Source organism: Hyaena hyaena, unplaced genomic scaffold (genome assembly GCF_003009895.1).
Source record: "Hyaena hyaena isolate Hyena2069 unplaced genomic scaffold, ASM300989v1 scaffold_194, whole genome shotgun sequence".
Classification (NCBI taxonomy): domain Eukaryota; kingdom Metazoa; phylum Chordata; class Mammalia; order Carnivora; family Hyaenidae; genus Hyaena; species Hyaena hyaena.
The window spans coordinates 2,002,502-2,023,057 of record NW_024080826.1 but is presented as its reverse complement, the minus strand read 5'-3'; the positions used below and the strand labels follow the sequence as shown (position 1 = coordinate 2,023,057).

The 20,556-nt window shown below is 50.2% G+C and overlaps 1 protein-coding gene across 2 annotated transcripts in view; it reads right to left on the bottom strand.

Moving 5' to 3' along the window:
* The window catches only part of SHC3 (SHC adaptor protein 3), a 98,422-nt gene that overhangs the window by 7,779 nt on the left and 70,087 nt on the right, over positions 1 to 20,556 (bottom strand). The window contains exons 8-12 of one of the 2 annotated variants that reach the window (XM_039241499.1): positions 15,559 to 15,709; positions 14,539 to 14,626; positions 12,962 to 13,117; positions 9,407 to 9,702; positions 554 to 1,365 (exon numbers count right to left, since the gene is read on the bottom strand). In XM_039241499.1, the coding sequence (XP_039097430.1) occupies positions 1,156 to 1,365; positions 9,407 to 9,702; positions 12,962 to 13,117; positions 14,539 to 14,626; positions 15,559 to 15,709 (901 nt within the window). In that variant the 3' untranslated portion in view covers positions 554 to 1,155. Of the gene's footprint in view, positions 1 to 553; positions 1,366 to 9,406; positions 9,703 to 12,961; positions 13,118 to 14,538; positions 14,627 to 15,558; positions 15,710 to 20,556 lie in introns of those variants that run through there. The other variant, XM_039241500.1, reaches the window with a different exon arrangement.

The window sequence follows — 20,556 nt, the reverse complement described above, 5'->3', positions numbered from 1 at the left end:
AATTTCCATGAATGGAATGTTCCTCGACCACAGCAAGGACACTAGCCACAACATGGATGACCCTTGAAAGCACTGCACTCAGCAAAAGAGGCTAGTCACAAAAGTCTACATATTTACAGGATTCCATTCAGAGGGAGGTCCAGAAGAGGAAACCCGCAGACACTGGGCGATGGGAGGCTGGCGGGTGACAGCCGAGCACCCAGCCATTTCTCCTGTAGGTGGTAAACATGTTCCAAATGGGCTGTGGTCACGGATGCACCCGTCTGTGAATATACTAAACACCACTGGGTTGTACTCTTGAAATGGGGCTTTGTGTAAAGTACATCCCAGTACGGCTGCCTTTAAAGTCTCTGTGTCCATCTCTTTCCAGAAGAGCCGGGGGTCAGGGCACAAGGGACACGAAGCCACAGGGACACCACAACCCAAATCGTAATGTGGGATATCCTACAGACAAGTTATCTAGTCGCTCAAGCAAACCACTGGCGTCAGGGGAAATGGGAGGAAAACAGAATAAGAGGCTTCAGAGACTCACAAAATGTACTGCATGGACCATGTTTGAATTCTGATTCCAACAAACGTACTATACGCAGAACATCTTTGAGATAATCAGGGAAACTTGGATATGCTGAATGACCAGTTTTGTTGGCTATAACAACGGTGCTGTGTTGTTGCTGCCTAAGCGGCCGGACACCTGGACGTGGTACCGAATGTTTCGGAGATCCTCCCTCCCTTTCTCTCCAGCCGTCTCCTTCCTGACCGGCCGGGTGGTCCAAACGCCAAGGAAGACAGGCGCTGTGCTCAGGGTCGGGACGGCCACAGTGGTCCCCAGTGGGGGACTGAATCCAGGCACAGCGAGGAGTGCACCACAGGACAGGCGCAGGGGTCGGAGGCGCCTGGGCCGGGAGGGGACGGGCATTAGAGCCGGGAGGGGCGGTCAGAGCAGGCTCAGGGCAGGGAGGCCGGTGTCCCCGCTGGGCCAGGGCAGGGGCCGCCGCTGTGATGGGGGTACATCTCACACAGGGGTGGGGGGGTTAACCAAGTAGGTGAAAATACTAAACTTAAGGGGTCAGGCTTCTCATCGCTGGAGAAGAGAGTCAGAAATGCAAGAAAAGAAACAAGGCTGAACTCTGTGATATGAGACTGGAACTGGAAGAATTACGAGAGCGTATGACTTCTAATGTCCAGAGACGGACAGACAAATGGACACAGACACAAGCGTGTGCATCTGTGCGCATGTGCATCCGCGTGTCTGCACCAGTCCGTCCACCTCGAGGGCGTGGGGGCAGCACCCCCACTTGCAGATCCTGGTCTCCCCGTGACAGGCGGCCGGGCCAGGCTTCCTTCCGCAGAGTCCGGGTGGCAGGGCTGCGGCAGAGGAAGATGGTCCCATGATGTCCGTTTGTATTTGAAGGAAGAAGGTGCAGAAGAACGAGGACAAAGGGACAGCATCAGAGGGACACGGAGATAAAGTGGCTGGTGACAACCCACAGAACAGCACGTGCAGCCGCAAATCCACACAGATGAAAACAAATGAATTAACAGGTCGGAAGTTGGATTGGGAAGAGGGTACTTATATAGTTTCAAACTGCCTCCTCCGAAATATTTAATAATTAACAGGGAAGGAGAGATGTGCAGGGGAGGAGCCTGCCTGATGCCCCCTCCGACCAGCATCCAAGAGACCACTCCCACCTCGGTGTCTCTGTGACCGCGTGACCCAGTGGCATGACCTGACCCGATCTGAGGACAGGTCAGAAAACCGGACAGAGCAGGGGCCCGGGGAGGGGGACTGAGGACCCCTGACAGCCCGAGGCCATGCGGGATTCTGAGCAGATGCTTTCGGGAAAGGCCGTTGCGGGGGCGGCTGGGGGGCAGGAAGGGGGTGTGCGGGGGCGGCTGGGGGCAGGGAGGGGGTGTGCAGGAGCAGGTGGCAGTGGTGCATCGGGGTGAAGGTGCAATTCTGGTGGCTGCACAGGACACCGGCCCTGTGTGCGCGACACACACTCAGGTACTGGGAGCAGGATACTCCCAATCATCCCACGGAAGAACGTTGTCCTTTACACTGAAACAGTATGGTTCCCTCTAAAATAACCGACGGGGTGAACTGAGATTGGAACGATATTGGTAAATCTTGCGGCGAGAACCAGGAGCATGGGAGTTCATTACGCTCTGTCTCTATTTTGTGCGTTCAGAAAACACTAAAGGTGCTGCTGATGGAGGCGGAGGGGGAGACAGAGAGGTTGCATGGACACTACCAGCGCTGCTGGACAGAGAGGGGCTTGATGCATTTACAGGCACAAGACAACCTGGAGAAATGAAAACACTTGTCAAAAATTGGAAAATGGGCTAAACTTTAGTTTTCAGGGGAGCATCATGAAATGACACCTGTTGGGGTGCCTAGAGGCTCAGTTGGTTAAGCGTCCGGCATGGGCTCAGGTCAGGATCTCCTCATCAGTGGGTTCCAGCCCCAGCTCAGAGCTGGAGCCTGCTTCAGATTCTGTGTGGGTGTCTCTCTCTGCCCCTCCCCTGCTCATGCTGTCTCTTTCAAATTAAATAAACATTAAAAAAAATGATGACACCTATAGACACCCAGAGCAGTCTGAGCGCCAGGGCGGACCCGGAGAGGAAGCCTGGTTGTGCTTGACCCCCAGAGTCAGGCAGGGGGAGGGGCAGGGGCTGTCACTTCTCATCAAGCCTGTGGGTAACATCTTTCCAGGTTACACTTTCCAGGTACTATGCTGATAAGAAGTAAAAAGATGAGAGGGCCTTACCCACCACTGCCCTGCTCATACATCCCTAGTCTGTCCTGCACTCTGGCCAGTAAGGCAATGAGGTCCGTGTGTCGCTTCCCCCACGAGGCCACTGACCACTCCTGCCGTCCCCATCCCTCTCTTCTCCATGGAGCCCCCAGGTTGACAGGACAAGCCTGGGAGATGGGGGGCCCTGGGATCCAAGTCACCCAACCAAGGACCCGAGGAGCAGGGGTGGGTGAGTGGGGACTGAGCTCCCTTGGCTCAGAGCAGTGAGACTTCCCATTTCATCTTTCGGTTCAGTCTTCTGCCTGAGACAAAGGAAATGTTAAAATAACAATGAGGCCTTTTGAGCGGAAGGATGGAGGCAGATTATTTTCTTAATAACTCTCAGAATAAAATAAAATCCTAATAAATGTGGGGTGTTGGATGGTTGCCATTGTTTTGTGACTTCCTGAATGCAAAGCCCCAGCATGTGCTTTCAAATGTGCCATGTTCCCAAGACCACGGTCAGGAAGCCCATGGAGCACCCAGCCACAGTGCAGGTGCAGCAAAAGTGTGAGCACAGATGTAAGTGCAGGTGTGGGTGCAGTGCAGGTGTGGGTGCAGGTGTGGGCACACGTGCAGGTGTGGGTGCAGGTGCAGGTGCAGTGCGGGTGCAGGTGTGGGCACAGATGCAAGTGCAGGTGTGGGTGCAGTGCAGGTGTGGGTGCAGGTGTGGGCACACGTGCAGGTGTGGGTGCAGGTGCAGGTACAGTGCGGGTGCGGGTGCAGGTGCAGTGCGGGTGCAGGTGTGGGCACAGATGCAAGTGCAGGTGCGGGTGCATGTGCGGGTGCAGGTGTGGGCACAGATGCAAGTAGAGGTGTGGGTGCAGTGCAGGTGTGGGCACAGGTGCAGGCCTGGGTGCAGGTGTTGGCACAGATGCAAGTGCAGGTTTAGGTACAGTGCAGGTGCGGGTGCAGGTGTGTGTGCAGTGCAGGTGCAGGTGCGGGCACAGGTGCAGGTGTGGGTGTAGGTGTGGGTACAGGTGCAGTGCAGGTGCAGGTGTGGGCGCAGGTGTGGGTGTAGGTGTGGGTGCAGGTGCAGTGCAGGTGCAGGTGGCACAGGTGCAGGTGTGGGCACAGATGCAAGTGCAGGTGTGGGTGCAGTGCAGGTGTGGGTGCAGGTGCAGTGCGGGCACAGGTGTAGGTGTGGGTGTAGGTGTGGGTGCAGGTGTAGTGCAGGTGCAGGTGTGGGTACAGGTGCGGGTGCAGGTGCAGCGAGCAGCTCATTATAAAGCAAGCACAGCACACAGCCCGCCCTGCTGACCCTACCGGCCGAGGGGATGAATCAAGGACAGGTGCCTCAGGGAATAGACTCAAGAGGGCTGACTAACTCACCGTGAGGATGTTGGAAAGAAAACCCAGTGTTCCAGACTCATCTCTGGGGCCGCTCCTGCAGAGCCTGTTGGTGGCGTTGGCCCAGCTGCTGACCTGTACCTGCCCCGGGGGCACAGGAGCCCCGCCTCTCCACTCCTCGTCACCCGCGTTTCCAGTGACCCCAGGAGCCCTCATCTTGCACCATCAGTGCAGTGGAAGGCACGCAGCTCGTACCCTCTGCAGTAAATTTAGCCTCGGAACTGTTTTGCATCCTTATTTCTCTGAGTAATCTGTTCTGCCAAGTTTCCCCCATTATAGTCAGGGACCAACCAATTACCATGAAAATCAGATGAATAAATATTGAAGAGAATGTGTTCATCATCTATTTTGGTGTCCTAACAGCAAGGAAGTGACATTACATTTGTAATTAAGTCTTTCTCAGCTGAAGCTCTCCTCCATTGGATCAATTAAATTAGATCATCAGATCCAGCAAAAATCCTCCCCAAAGAACACTTATTAGTAGGTGTGACTGACTGATTTTCTCAGAGGCGCTGCAGATTTCTCCTTAGAAATTGAAGTCTTGTAGACAGCCCAGCCTGGGGTTATGGCTTACACCTGCCTCAACCACATTCCTTTAGCTTCATTCCTTCCCACCTTCCAAACTATCTTTAAAACAAATGTGTTTTAAGTAGGCTCTACACCCAAGGTGGGGCTTGAACTCACAACCCTGAGATGAAGAGTCAGGTGCTCCACAACCAGAGCCAGCCAGGTGCCCCTGCACATCATCCTGATACCGGTTTGGGAATGCATAATACATTAACAGTAGTATTACGTGTCCTTTCCACTGGGGGGCGGGGGCGGGGAGCAGAGAGAGTAAGAGAATCCCAAGTGGGCTTCAAACTCAGTGCAGAGCCTGATGTGGGGCTCGATCCCACGAACCGCGAGATTGTGACCTGAATGGAAATCAAGAGTCAGACGCTTAACCGACTGAGTTACCCAGATACCCCAGTACCTGCCGTTTCTTAATCATCAGTCAAGCCTTTGTCTCTAAGGGTTGAGTATATAACACAGTAACCATCTTTGCTCTATGAGGTGGCATAATTTAGCTAAACCATTAACTTCCCTTTAACAACACCTAAATGTTGCAGCCAAAATCTTTCTATTCTCATAGAATCACTCAGGTATTTTCCTTCCTATTTTCTCTTAGAGAAGCTTATCCGTGATGCGGCATCTGGGGTAGCAGGGGACCCTTAGCTTCCACGTGGCCCTCTGGGGCCCTCAGCTCCCGTAAAAGCCCAAGGCTGATCGGCACCTTCACATGCTTGTCGAACACCTACTACGTGCCTGGCACAGATACTGGGCACTGGGCTAACGCCATGACTAAGGCTACCGCCCTCACAGGACACAGTGCAGTGGGGGGAACCAGTAGTGAACAAATTAACAAGTAAATGAGTGCCTGTGTGTGAAGGTCACAAGGAGTCAGGGAGCAGAAACTGGGGCTCCCCAGGGGACTCTACGTGACACACACAGAGGCTTCTCTGATCTGCAGCAGCTCCAGCTTGTTGTAAGAGGTGACTCCAACCCCATGATCTTGGCCCCCAAACCAGACCAGCACGCAAGCAAAAGGCAGCAAAGAGGACAAAGACAGACCTCACTGGAGAAGAGCAACCGGAAACATCCAAAGGGAAGTGTTAGGTGCCTGAGCCAGCAGTGCAGTTCAAGATGACGACGTCAGGACCAAGCAGGGCACATGCCAGGATTTGGTGTCGGACGCTTCTGCCTGTGTAACTTCCCATGTTAACAGACTCCAGAAAATACTCCACATTTATTATTATGTTATTTCAGGTGGTGCTGACTGATAAAACCCAATACCTGTGCACGACTAAAGGAATTAGCTAACTAATCTGTATGAATTCCACACAAGCAGATACTGTTCTTTTCAACTGGCTCACAGACATATCCCAGGTGTTAAAAGAAGGGCCCGGATTTACCAGTCACTTGGTGCACAGCTGTCTGAGTGAATGGATCAGGGAATGAAGTCCTCTGGGCTAATGAGGACAATCTACCAAAGCCCATGTCACAAAGCCTGCACCATCCACTTTCATGCCGGGAACGAGACAAGGGTACCCTCTCCTGGTGAACGCTCCAGGGGACCCCGGTGAGCCCAGTGGGGTGAGAGAACGCCATGGCATTGGAAACTGGAAGGCAGGAGACTCCCCTGTTAATATGTGCGACAGCCTGAGCACCATTCCAGTGAAAGTGCTGCCGTCGGTGAGATTTCTGGGCACAAGATCACATCTCATCCCTCTCCCTGCAGCAGCCACTGTTGAGAAAACATGGCCAAGATAATGTACCCCTTGCGCCAAAAATTCCAACCAGACACTCTAGGAAGCAACCAAATAAAGGAAACACAAGAACTTTCTGGAGAGAATTTTTAAATTCTCACAAAGGACATCTTTAAGTAAGTAGAAACCCATGCCATGTTAGTGGACATGATGATTTAATGCTGAAAACAGTCAGCTCTCCCTGAAATTAATCCATAAACTCAACACCAATCCTACCAAAATCCCAGCGTGCATTTTTGGTGCCTGGATACACTGACTCTAAAACCAGAGCAAAGAGGATAATGGTCTCAGAACAGCTTAAAAAGAGAATACTAATAGGAATTTCAAGAGGAAAGACTCACACCGCCAGATGTTAAGACTGTTTCAAAGCCCAAATGACCACACGGCGTAGTACTTGTATCAGGACTAAACAGTCCGCTCAACAGGACAGGGCAGACTCTCGAGAAACATACGGTGACACAGCACAGAGAACGTCACACAAGACACATCCACAGGACAGAGCCCGGCTTATCACCTGGAGATGTAAGGAGTGCTGGATCCCTATCTTAAGTCTTCGTCAAAGTAACTGTAGTCAGAATTAGAACCTAATACTGAAAAATAAGGCTCTCAAAGCAAACACAAAAGATATAGAGGAACACAGTGCATCTGTGACTGCAGGGCAGGAAATCTTTTATTTTTATCTTTACTTTTTTTAATGTTTATTTATTTATTTTGAGAGAGAGAGTGTGTGAGCAAGGAGGGGCAGAGAGAGAGGGAGAGAGAGAGAAGCCCAAGCCGGCTCTCCACTGACAGCACAGAGCCCAATGCAGGGCTCAAACTCACAAACCAAGAGACCATGACATGAGTTGAAATCAAGAGTCAGATGCGTCAGCAACTGAGCTACTCAGGTGCCCCCTGAGGAAACCTTTTAAAACTCAAGACCACAGGGGCACCTGGGTGGCTTAGTCAGTTGAACATCTGACTCCTGATTTCAGCTCAGGTCATGATTACATGGCCCTGTGAGCCCTGTGACCCACACCACAGGGTATGAGCCCTGTGTCAGGCTCCATGCTAAGTGTGGAACATGCTTGAGATTCTTTCTCTCCCTATGCCCCTCTTCTCTGTGCTCTCTCTATCGCTCTCTCTTTCTCTTTCTCTCTCAAATCAAAACAAAGAAAACTCAAGACCATAAACCATGAAAGGGAAACTTCTATTTGGTGAAGAACATCACAGGCAAAACGATCAAACTCGAGGGGCGCTTGGGTGGCTTAGTTGGTTGAGCGTCCAACTTTCGCTTGGGTCATGATCTCACAGTTCGTGGGTTCGAGCCCCGTGTCGGGCTCTGTGCTGACTGCCAGCTCGGAGCCTGGAGCCTGTTTCAGAGTCTGTGTCTCCCTCTCTCTCTGACCCTCCCCTGCTCACGCTGTCTCTCTCTCTCCTAGAAATAAATAAAAACATTAAAAAAAATAAAAAAAAACTATCAAACTCGGTGGGAAAAAAAGGGAGGGTTCATGTGGAAATTCTGTGGCTGAGAAACTCAGGAGGCGAGCTGGGTGAGACGATCAGAAGAGAAGCAGGGGGGAGGTGGGCACATAACAGTTACTGGAGGAACCCATGGGCACGTGGTCGGAGGGCGACACCGAGACAGGCTCTCCCCCCGGGACTCCCGGACTCGTCCCGGGGGGAGGACAGCGTCGAGGAGGAGGGTGAGGGACCCCTGGCGCACCGCCGCCATGCCCCCTCATAGTCCCGCCGTTCTGGAAGAAAATGCACAGCCCTGGTAAAACCAGGTGTGTACATGTCCTGTGACCAAAACCCCGGTCCGTGGGCGCAGGGTAAGCGTGCGGGAGACTTCACAGTGCCTTCAGCCGCACGAGAATGTTCCACAAGTGACGTGTGGCCGTGGATGGGGGCTGCCCACCCAAGCGACGATCCTGCGTACAGAAGGCACCATAGACAGATCTCAAAAACACATGCGGAGTTGGGCATGCCATTCGAGGGGCAGGACCAGGTTAGCAACTCTCTAAAACGCACAAACGCACAGCGTATCTTCTCCCTGACGAACCTCCGTGGGAAAAACCACATAACTGGAGAAGGTAGACTGGAAGGATTCACACGATGTTCCCAGGGAGGGGTTGCCCAGGTGGAGAGGGGAGAGGGGCACAGAGACGACATCTGGAGGGCCGAGGGGCAGAGCAGATCGTGTGATGTAACAACCCTCCGCTCCCCCACCAAACACTGTTAAACTGCGTTCAAATCCAACTGGAGACAGAGGCTTCGTCCCTACACACCGATCAGGATAGGCCACGTTCTAAGCTACTGTTCGGATAACTACCTGCTTCTCTGCTTTCACCGGCTAAAGGGATTTAAACAACAATTTTGGAACTTATTGAATGGTTCAGTTAATGTAATTATATTTATTCAACTTAGCAGTTCTTGGACCGCGCCAAGATCAAGTGGAGTCTATTTGACAACTGGAAAGCGGGAAATTCAGTCGGACCCACAGGGTTCGTCAGACACAATTGTACCGCCAGGAATGGCCACACACACTGTCCCCAGTGGGAAAGCGGGAGGCTAATTAACAGGGGGCCTATTTACTGCCTCATCACATCTCCTACTCTCAGAACTTTTAGAGACACTGGAGATGAGTATTAGAAGCCCAGGAACCCTGTACGTCCTTACCCACCATGAATGGATTGGACCAGAAAACTTTCTCCGTTTTTGTACTCATTTGTTGTAAAGGACGTCAGAGTTAAAGCTTTTGCCCTGGGCCCTTGTGAGGTTTCCAAGTGCGAGACAGGGGTGAGCTTGTGTGTCTGGGCGGCCGGGTCCCCGAGAAGTGGCTGCCAGGACATCAGCAGGTGCGCACGGGCGGCAGAGGGAAAGCGTGGTCGCCCAGCCCAGAGGCCGGGGGCAGCGGGGGGCGGGGGGGGGAGACTGACCTAAGGAGGCGGGTGGTGTCCCACCCGTGCTCACCGTGCCCTCCGGGTCCACGAGCAACAGGTGCTTGGCCTGGCCGTTGTGCATGCCCGTGAGGACGAAGGAGCCCGGGTTGGTGGCACTCTTCCTCACCAGGAAGTCCCCGTCGTTCTTGAGCAGCCCCTCGGCCTCCTTCCGGCTCATCTCGCCTTGGTACCAAGGCTCCCCTTCCAGGTCCTCCAGCATCTTGGCGTCTGGGGCTCTGGGCGTGACGGGGCTGATGCACTCCACGGAGGCCGCCTTGCTCAGCACAGGCCCCAGGGACTGGGTCCTGAGAGCATCTTCAAAAGGCTCTGTCAACAGCAATTGCCAGCAACACGTCAGCCCCCGGAAGAGCAAAGGATAAAATGCACAATGTGACCAACGGAAATGCCGAGGCGACTTCCACCAGAGACAGACCTACAGAAAGACCACTGGCTGGTAACATTAAGCAGCGTTTGGAGGCAAGGGCCCAGCGCTGGCATGACTCCTTCCCGAGTCTGCGTTCCCAGGATGGCTGGTGCTGTGCCTCTCGCCAAGGATTCAAGCACACGCTCTGTCTAGCCGGCAGAATGACCGCACCTCTGCACGCTGCGAGAGGCCGTGCAAATTACATGCCATCTTTTTTCTGGGACATCGGCTAGCCTTTCAATAAATCTGTTTTCTTCCAAATGGAAACCTGCCAATGCTCATGGAAATACACAGAGGAAGGGATAATCTGCAAAGTTAGATTTAGTGCAAAACCTATGCCCAGCCCATCAGATGTTTGTTTCAAAACCTTGGCATCAGGTAAATTTTTAAAAGAGAAGAAAAGTTGACATTTATTGGGTGACTTGGCCCAGGTTAGGAGCCCCCCGCCCCCCTTGGCCTTCACTCGTTTCTCCAGGGATAAGGCCCCTGTGTGTGCATCTGAGATCGAGCGTGACTGACACCCTCTAGGACACACCTCCCACCCCGGGGTCAGCGAACCGTAGGTCCACTGCTCTAACAGGAACAGACGGCGGCAGCACAAGAAGTCGCCAGGAGCATCTAAATAAACCTCAAAATGAGGTAACATGTACAGAAGCGCTGAAGACGCCCACAGCGCCACACAAGTGTCAGGAGTGAGGATGAGTAAGTGGGGCCACGCAGCCAAGCCGCATAGTGCAAATGCCACAAGGACCAGAACAGCTCTCTCCTGGGCACAGCGACGTCCCCAGAGTCCAATGCTGTTCCTGGGATGTAGTTCATGCCCTACACGGATCCAACAAATGCTGCAGAGTAAGACCAACTGTTAGAAGAGGGTGGTGTTCAATCATTTACAGATCTGAGAATAAAAACAGGTTAAAACTATTGCCTGAAATTAGATTTTGTTTTTATCCTTTTTTTCCTGATTACCTGGAGTAGTTGAAAAGTTGTGTTATACCATTTCTGCACCATCACCACTGCCATCATCACTGTCAGGCCCATCACCATTGTCACCACCATCATTACCTTCGTCATCACCACAATCACCACCACCACCACCACCATCACCACCATCAACATCACCATCACCACCACCATCAGCATCAGCATCACAATGAGCACCATTAACTATCGCCATCATTACCTTTGGCACCATCATTATTTTGTGCTAGTGGTTTACAATAAACAGCACAACTGCTAGCTTAATTTCTTTCATACTTTTCAATAGAAACTAGCCTCTTCAGGGCCCTTTCTTATTATCTTCCCTCTTCTGGTTTCAGAAGTAGGTGTAGATATTGATGGATGACAAAAGGAAGGCTCTGGTTCTCATTTTTCGCATCTCAAACCCTCGCCGTATCTAACTCCCCTTGGGTGCTGAGGCCAGGAGCCACTGGTAAATTGACTAGATAAAACAGTGAAAACCGTAACTGGGTCACCACAAATATAAGTACTAAACTGCAGCTGGCAGACACCATCACAGCGGGAGCAGAATCAGGACACTACTACTTTGCTCTGCATCTTGGGAAAGTCGCTTCATACTTCTGAGGCTATTTCCACAGTTTTTAAGAGAAGGGATTTGATTAGCTGGTTGTTAAGGTGCCTCTAAGCCCTGAGATCCCACAGTTCTGTCTGTGGTGACTTTTGTATGCAGAATGGGGTCAGAATGGGAACCCACTGTCTGGGAAACCAAAGTGGCTGAGGAGAAACAGACTCTGGTGTCAGGCTGCTGCCCGATCGTAGGAGCACTCCGCTGCGTCCTCGCCCACACGCGATAGCACAAAACAGTATATGTCGAGTCAGAAGGCTGCCTTGAAAGTTACTGAACCTCTAGGATTCTCTATTTTCTCCTCTGGAAAATCGTGAGAATAATGGCAATGGTAAAAATAATAATGGTAGGTACCTGCAGGACTGTTGCAAAAATTAAACAAAACAAGAAGTGCCTGGCACATGGCCGACATTGTTAAATTCTCAAGGAATCTCCTGCCCTATAACATTCTCAGAGGACTGACAAAGCCACATAGGGATGTAAAGCTCTCTGTGAACTCGGGAGGCCCTTTCAAAATGCCTTAGCACTTCCACTTTCATTATTCCGTTCACGGATGATTTAATTGTCCCAGTTCACACAGCAAACAGAAGGTCCACGGTGCACAGCACTGCACTGCTAAGCAGCTTCCTGTCATACTCCTCATCCTGGTTTCTCTTCAGGGCCCTTGTTGCTACCTGCGAAAGTGCAGTGGTTATTCGAGTCCCGGAGAGTAGGGACTCTGTCTACTTTGTCGTCCTGTAGACCCCAGTAAGCAGAATGGTATGGACACACAGGAAGTGCTCAACCGACAAGAATACGGGAGAGCATGTATGCATGCAAGAGGGCATATTGCCATTTCTTGATTATATGTTGGTCATTTTCAACAGGCTGTGGGCTCTGTGCAGACAGGGACCGTGCCATGTCACACTGGCATCCTTAGTAACTGATATAGTATCAGCACATATCAGCTGATTAACATTTAAGTAAGCAGGGGCGCCTGGGTGGCTCCGTCAGTTGAGCATCCGACTTCAGCTCAGGGCATGATCTCACGGTTCATGGGTTCGAGCTCTGCGTCAAGCTCTGTGCTGACATCTCAGAGCCTGGAGTCTGCTTCAGATTCTGTTTCTCCCTCTCTCTCTGACCCTCCCCTGCTCACGCTGTCTCTCTCTCTCTCTCTCTCTCTCTCTCTCTCAGAAATAAATAAAAAACATTAAAAATGTTTTTAAAAACATTTAAGTAAGTAAATAAGGACATCTCCGTGTGTATCATTTATCTCGAGATGTGTGCAGATCTTCGAGAGGAAAGTCAGTTCCAAAAAGTGGGGGAAACTGCTTTGCCTTTGGACTTCAGAGACAGCTGTCTTCCCAAAGCAGAGGTCAGCCAAGTTCAAAGACTTGAAAAGCCCAATCATCCCCCAGAAAAGTGAGGTGGGGCCTCACACTGTGCTGACCAGCCAGCACATGGGTCCCCTTAACTGGGGCAGTGATTCACAGCACCATTAATCAAAACCCTGCCAGTAGAAAGCACGGTCACGGCAAAGACCTCAGATGGCGCAAAACACCCTCAGAACACAGGAAAACCACAGGCAGAAGGAAACCCACTCATATCGAAGAGGTCTTTTCGCGGGCTGCTCTCTGCGCTGCTGCCCGAGGCCGGCGTGGCCTGCAGCGGGATGTGCTGGGCATTCACGTAGGTGGGGGCTTCTCCGGGGCCCGCGTGGGCTCTCCCTTCCGGCAGGCTGTAGGTGTCCAGGGACCCTGCAACGGGAAACCGAGCGCTTTTTTCTCTTGTGACGGGAAGCCGTCTGCGCCTCTATCCGTAAGCCACCCGACGCTTCACGGACACGTGACACGGACACGGACAGCTGTCCGGCAGATAATCCTTGCAGGTCCCCACTGGCTAAATCCCCCCTCCTGACCACTGTTGTGTTTGGCCAAGACGATTTCCCCGCCTTCATGTCAAAACAGGCCGCGCCATCTCTGGAGAGAAGTTACCGTTCACACCCCATGGGCGTCTCCATCCAGCTCACAAGAGGGCTCCTCAAGCCTCCCCAGAGCCCATCGCCGGGCGGGGGCAGCACGGCGCGCGTGAGGATGCAGGCGTCCCGTTAAAAGTCCATCGTGGGGGGCGTGTCCCCACAGTCACCGCTGTCTCGACCCCTGTCCCGAATGTGACTTACATGTTTCACAGGCTCCAAGTTACAGGTCCTGGTTCAGCAGCGGCTCCTTGCCACTTGTGTGTGTGTGTGTGTGTGTGTGTGTGTGTACTGCAAGCAAATCAGTCTGTAAGATTTTACAAACTAATTTTTTAAAGGAGAAGATCAAAAGCCCAATGAGTAACTTTCCTTACAACAGCTCTTTCCCACTGAGACCCTGGCAGGTGCGGAGCTGGGGACAGGGGGACACACGCGCCATGGGGTCACCACGTGTTAATTTTCAGTAGGGGCAACGGTTGCCAGCAAATTAACAGAGGATATTCTTATTCGATGGAAAAAGATATTTATTGCTTTCAACAAAGAACTTGAAATCCGTTGAGATGTGGGACGCTGAGGTGCGTTTCTGCCCTGCAGAGTCCCTTACGGTGTCTGTTCCTGATCTGGCCGGCAGCGGCGGGGGGGGGGGAAGCTCCCAGTCACATCTGAATCGTGGGGAGTGGGGACATGTTAGTTGATGCGACGTGATGGGGAAGCGTCCCCTGAGAGCGCCCAGGGCCTCTGCCACTCCCCAGGCCATCTGGTGTGTGTGGGGTCCACCCCTCCCGAAGCTGACCCTGGACGGGGTGGGTGGGGGCTGGGCACAGACCGGAAAGCTGCCAGTTCCTGTTAGGAGCCGTGGGGCACAGCGCCTAGGGACAGCACAAAACACGCTTCAGAGTGCCCCAGCCACCTGCCACTTAAATAGGTGTGGCCCACGGGGAGGTCAGCTCCTGGCCCCTGCCATAAGCACAAGGGCGTCCCCAGGGGGCATGTGAACAGGAAGTGCCGGGACAAAGGGGAGGCACCAGCTGACATGTGGTGTCCGACAGCCCTCCGTCCTGTGCCTGGGACGGGGCAGGAGCCTCCGCCTCGCCCACGGCAGACACCTTCAGTGACGTGGGCCTCCAGCCCACGGTGAGGGCCCTGCCGGGGAGCACTCCCTCCGTGCTCCCTTCCCTCCCGCCTCGCTGTGCCTGTGCTCACCTTGCCGGACAGGTGTTTGCTGCCAGTCTTCACCAAACGGCTCTCCCAAGTGTCTCCCCTGGTAGTACGTCTGCTCTTTTCCTGCAAACTATAGACACGTGTAAATGCACAGAGAGAAAGCTTCTCTTCCCCCTTCCCCATCCCCCAAAGCCACAGTCCAGCAGAAGGGACCCCAACGGCGGGTCCACCGCATCCCCAATCACACCCCCTTTTTCCCTCACGCCTCGCGGTTGGCATGAGGATTTGGGAGACGCATTTGCACGGGTGTGAGGAAGAGGCCGCGTCTCATCAAAATGACACACGCCCCCAGCCCTCCCTAAGTGTGACGGGAAACGGAGCTCTCCTACACAGGGGGCCACATCACAGGCTGCTCCCTCCGGGGAAGCTCAGGTGTGTGGGAACACACCTCCCTCGGGCATCCCGGCCCGCGCCGGTCCGCCCCGTCCATCTCTCCGCCCCAGAGCTGCGGACGCTTGATTTCAATGTTGTTGTGCCACTTCCATCAGCGTCCTTATTATTTGCATAAGGTGGTGACATCACAAAATTCTCTGTCACGAAATAGACATACGGTAACTCCAAAAAACAATTGCTTTACTGGAATGGTGTGGAGTTGGAGGAAAAATCAGGGAAATGAAGAAAAGAGAAGGCTCGTAAAATGCTCATCATTTTAGGGGCCACACCCACTTTCTTTTCGGGAAAGAAAGCATTCCGGGGCCTTTTAAAAGTCCTGAGCCCTTTCGGTTCCCGCATTAAGCTCCCAGTAAAATGGGATTCACCCCTGGATGGAGAGGAGACCCCCAGACTCGCACCTCCGGAATCAGCCTAGTTCTGAGACATAGAATTAACGCCTTAGGACGTTAGAGCAAAAGCCTCCGGTACGTGTCGGGGCATGTAATCCACGGGGAGAGAGCTGGCGAGTTACGCTGTCAGAGCCCAGACGGGGTGCCAGCCTGTGTCACGGCGGAAGAAAACGGAAGGAAATGCTGAAGGGGCCAGACCCAGGCGAGGCGTGTGACTCACCTGGGCCACGTCAGGTGCGTGGGGTCTGGGCTGCAGCCGCACATCCACGAAGCCCCCCGGAGGAGGCGTCTTGCTTGGGATGCTGTTGTAGTATGGGTGCTCTGAGCCGTCCCCCTCCTCTTCAGTCCAAGGCTCGTCCAGACTCTGCATTCTGTTAGAAGAGGGTTTTCCAGGGCTTTAGCCCAAAGTTGAGCTTGTCGCCAAAACCAACAAACCTCACGTTAGGACCTACTACCCCAGAAAAGAGAGTTTAGTCACCACCTCTTCACTATCTAGATCTCAGCTATGAAATGCAGATGAATGGTCTGGCCAGACCTTAGGTTGCAGTCCTACCTTCTGGAAAATTCCACTCATCTCTGAAACAGGGAAGAACTCCTTCTTCAAAAGTACGCTGAATTTGGAAGGAAAGAACTTATATCTGAAGATAACCAGATCCTCAAGGCACAGACATTCATTTCAATAAGTCAAAGCAAAATCAACTAAAAAAATGGAGATTTCATGACATCGGGGAAGAGGACAGTAAGAACCCCTGAGCGTTCTATCTTCCATAAACAAACTAGAAAACTAGCAACAAACTTTTTTTTCCCCAAAATCAACTTTTGAGAACCCTGGAAATTAAGCAGAAGCTTGCAGCGACCTAGGGAGTCTGTTTTGGAAGGCCAACAGCTGTAAGAGCAGCGGCCTGTGGCACCGTCATTTGCCCTGTTCCCGTCTCCATGGCAGCCTTGAAAAACAACAGCCCACAGGCGCAGTGGAAACAGTGGCCTGACAGCCACAGGAGGGGGGAAAACGGCCAAGGTCTTTCAAAGTCCCTTCCAGAGAATGGTCACCATGCGACCTGTCTGGCCACCCCCTCAAAGAGCTAGTTCCCAGGCTGTCTTCACTGGACCTGATTCAGAGCTTGCCTAGGGGAGAGTCCCTCCCCGCCCCCTAGGCATTTGTCCAAAACAATCAGAGGTCATTGTTCAACATCAAGGTTCCCCGAGGCAGAGAGTGACATTTGGTGTCTTAACAAACCAGTGGGAAACAAAAAGCAGGCTAGTCAACGGCTTAAAAGGAAAAAGCTGGGCATTGGGAAGCCCACAGGGACTTCAATAAGGATAAGCTTCGCCACATTTCTGGAAATCCAGAAGGCCGCATGTTGTGTAGCGCTGTGTTTGGGTCCTGGGTTGTGTGCCTGCGAGGAAACATGCGAAAAGGCCTTCGTTCTCATGTCTGGTTGACCTTGAAGCCGGCATAAACAGGAATAAAGGGTAAGGCAGAGCGGTCCAAGGCGTGGCTGAGAGTTGAAGCTGTGCCCCAATCCACAAACGGCTCCTCGGCAAATATGGGAGACGGGAGACAGCTGACTCCAAGCATTTAAGGAAATCTCTCCCCAGTCATTAGCTGATTAATGAGGGGACAAGCAGAGCTGTCACGCCGTATATGACAAAGATTATAGATTTTTACAGCGTTCGTTTAGGAAGGTCATTAAAACAACCGCCCACAACAAATCCTGAGGAGGGGAGCTTCTCAAGATTTGCCATATGATATTATTTAAAATTTTCAGTTTCAGTGAAAAATTATGAAATATGTAAAGAAACAAAAAAGCATGGCTCATATGCAAGATAAAAGGAAACCCATAGAAACTCTTTCTGAGGAAACTCAGATTTGGGACCAACGATACAAATGCTTTAAATGAGCTACTTTAAATATGAGAATAGAGGAAATCATGAACAAAAAAAATAAACATAAGACTATTGTCTCACCAAATAGGGAATATCAAAATAAAGATAGGAGTAATTTTTAACACAAGCCAAAAAAAAAAAAAAAAAACCCAAAAAACCTAGTGTTTAAAATGTTAATAACTTTTTAAGGGGTACACCTGGGGGGCTCAGTCGGTTGAGCGTCCTACTTTGGCCCAGGTCATGATCTCACATTCATAAGTTCGAGCCCTACGTCGGTCTTGCTTCTTTCTGTCAGCACAGAGCCCTCTTAGGATCTTCCATCCCCATCTCTCTGTCCCTCCCCCACTCCCACTTACTCTCTTTCTCTCTCTCGAAAATAAAAACATTGACTTCAATAAAAGAGAAGAAATAACTGAGGCCAGAAGACAGTGGATGGCATATTCCAACTACTGAAAGAAACACTGCCTACCAAGAACTCCACAGCCAGTAAAACTATCTTTCAGAAATGAGGCGAAAATCAAGACATTCCCAGATAAAAACCAAAGAAAAATCATCAAACAGCAAATCTTCCCTATAAGTAAGATACTAAAGGAGGTGCTTCGGGCTGAAATGAAGCACTAAACAGAAATATATATCAACATGAAGAAACAGAGAACTAGGGCAAAGTTAGCTACACAGGTAAACATAAATGACAATACGCAAGAAACTATGAGTAATTGTGCACCAACAAATGAGATGACCTAGACGAAATGGAAAAAATCCTACCAAGACTCAAACTGCCAAAACTTACTCAAGAAGAAATAGAAAATCTAAATCGACCTGTAACAGACCCATAAAGAGACTGAATTAGTAACAGTAATTTTAAAAAGTTACATTCCAAGGAAAGTTCAGAATCATATGGCCTCCTGGTGAATAAGATCAAACATCTAAAGGAAAATTAACAGGAACTCTTCACAAGTCTTCCAAAAAATACAAAAGGGAGGAGTATTTCCAAACTCAGTCTATGAGGCCAGTATTACCCTGATACCAAAACCAAAGATATCACGAGAAAAGAAAGCTGCGGTACCAATAACTCTTATGAAAATGGATGAAAAAAAATCCTCAACAAAATCCTTGCAAACCAAATCCAGCAACATATGAAATTAATGATGCACCACGACAAAGTGGGATTTATCCCAGGGATAAAAGGTGGGTTCCACATTTAAAAATCAACTGATGTAATATACCATATCAATAGAATAAAAACAAATACCAAATACTTATCTTAATAGACACAGAAAAAGCACTGGACAAAACCCAAAATCTTTGCAGGACAAAGACACTCAACAAACTTGGAATAGAAGGACTCTCACAAAAAAGTCCACAGCTAACCACATGGTTAATGGTGACAGGTGAGGTGCTTTCTCCCTGAGATCAGGAACACGAAAAGAACGTCCCCTCTTACTTCTAGCCACCCTTGTACTGGAGATCCTAGCCAGGTAAGTTATATAAGATATAACAAGTGTTCAGATTAGAAAGGAAGAAGTGAAACTCTACCTGCTGCAGATGACATATCTTGTATATAGAATATCTTAAGGAATACACACACACACACACACACACACACACACACACACGATTAGAGCTCTTAGATGAGCTCAGTAACTCTGTCAGATACAAGATCAATATGCAAAAATCAATTGCATTTTTAAACATTAACAATGAAAAGACAAGAATAAAATTAACAATTTCATTTATTATAGCATCAAAAAGAATAAATATTTATTCTTATGGTAATAAAAATTACTAAAACAAGTGCAAGACTTGTGTGAGGAAGATTACCAAACATTTTTGAAAGAAACAAAAGATAATGTAAATAAATGGAATACATCTTATGTCCATGGATTGGAAGAGGTAATATTATTAAGATGACAATACTCCTCAAATTAGCCTGAGATTCAACACAGTCCCTATTAAAATCTCAATTGCTGCTTTGTAAAAATAAACAAGCTATGTTACAATCCATTTGGAACTAGAAAGGGCCCAGAAGAGACAAAAGACACATGAAAAAGGACAAAGTTGGAGGACTCCTACTTCCCAACTGCAAACTTACTACAAGGCTATAGTCTCCAAGACTAAGTGGTCAGGGTATGAGGACAGAATAGAAATCAATGGAACAGAGCTGAGACTCCAGAAATAAACGCATACATTGATAGTGAATTGAATTCAGCAAGGAACCAAGACAATTCAACATGTGAAAGAACAGTTTTTTCAACAAGCTGTGCTGTGGCAACTGAACAGCCACATGCTAAAGAACAAACTTGAATCCCCAGCTCACGCCGTACACAAAAGTTAACTCAAAATGTATTAAAGACCTGAATGGAAGAGGTAAAACTTAGAAGAAAATACGGGTAGAAGCCCTTTGTCACGAGGCCTTTGGCATAATGAAAATAAAAGTGCCTTCATGGGTCAATCACAGAACGTGGCTGCAGACGTTTGAGCAAAAGTAAAAAAGCAAATTTCAGAGAAATAAAGGTGGGTTTACAGTAAACACACCTTTAGAAGAGGCTTTCATGATGCAAGTCGAGTCAAGGACAGACTATTGAAACGTCCCCGTATGGCTTTCTTTTAACATTTTATGCTGCATGAAATATTCTTATGTCATAAGGAAACTCAGTGGTAGATCTTGAATGTTTTTTAATTCGTATTTGTATTAACTATTTCATCGAACACATAAAACAACAGTGACTGTCCCTCTGGGTGGCTCAGTGGTTGAGCATCCAACCTCAGCCCAGGTCATGATCTCACGGTTTGTGAGTTCGAGCCCCGCCTCGAACTGACAGTGCGGAGCCTGCTTGGGATTCTCTCTGTCTCCCTCTCTCTCTCTCTTTCCCTCCTTCATTCTCTCTCTCTCAAAATAAATCAATAAAATTTTTTTAAAAATTAAAAAAAAAGCAAGAATGACTGTCAAGGCACTGCTGTTCCAGTTTTACAGAGAATGCTGGCGAGAATCATCCTGGCTAAGGGGTGGGCATGCCCAGGGCCACAGGAGGCCACCCAGCTTTGGGCCTCCAGGAGGGGCCCTGAGTCAGAACCCTGCTGACATGGCAGTGAGGATGGGGGACATATCAAACCTTCAAGAAGTGGATCCAAGGAGGTGACATGTGGAAGCCTCATTTGGTTGCAGAGGAAACGGCAGGAAAAATATTACAGTGCATTTTTGTGACCTTGGTTACCATCTCTAGAGTTTCTAGAAAATGTTTTCCCCAACATTCAGAGCCTCATCCACCCATTTGTGGGCCTCCTTCTGACTGTGGGTCTCCCGAGCCCCGGCCCAGACCCGCCAGGTGCA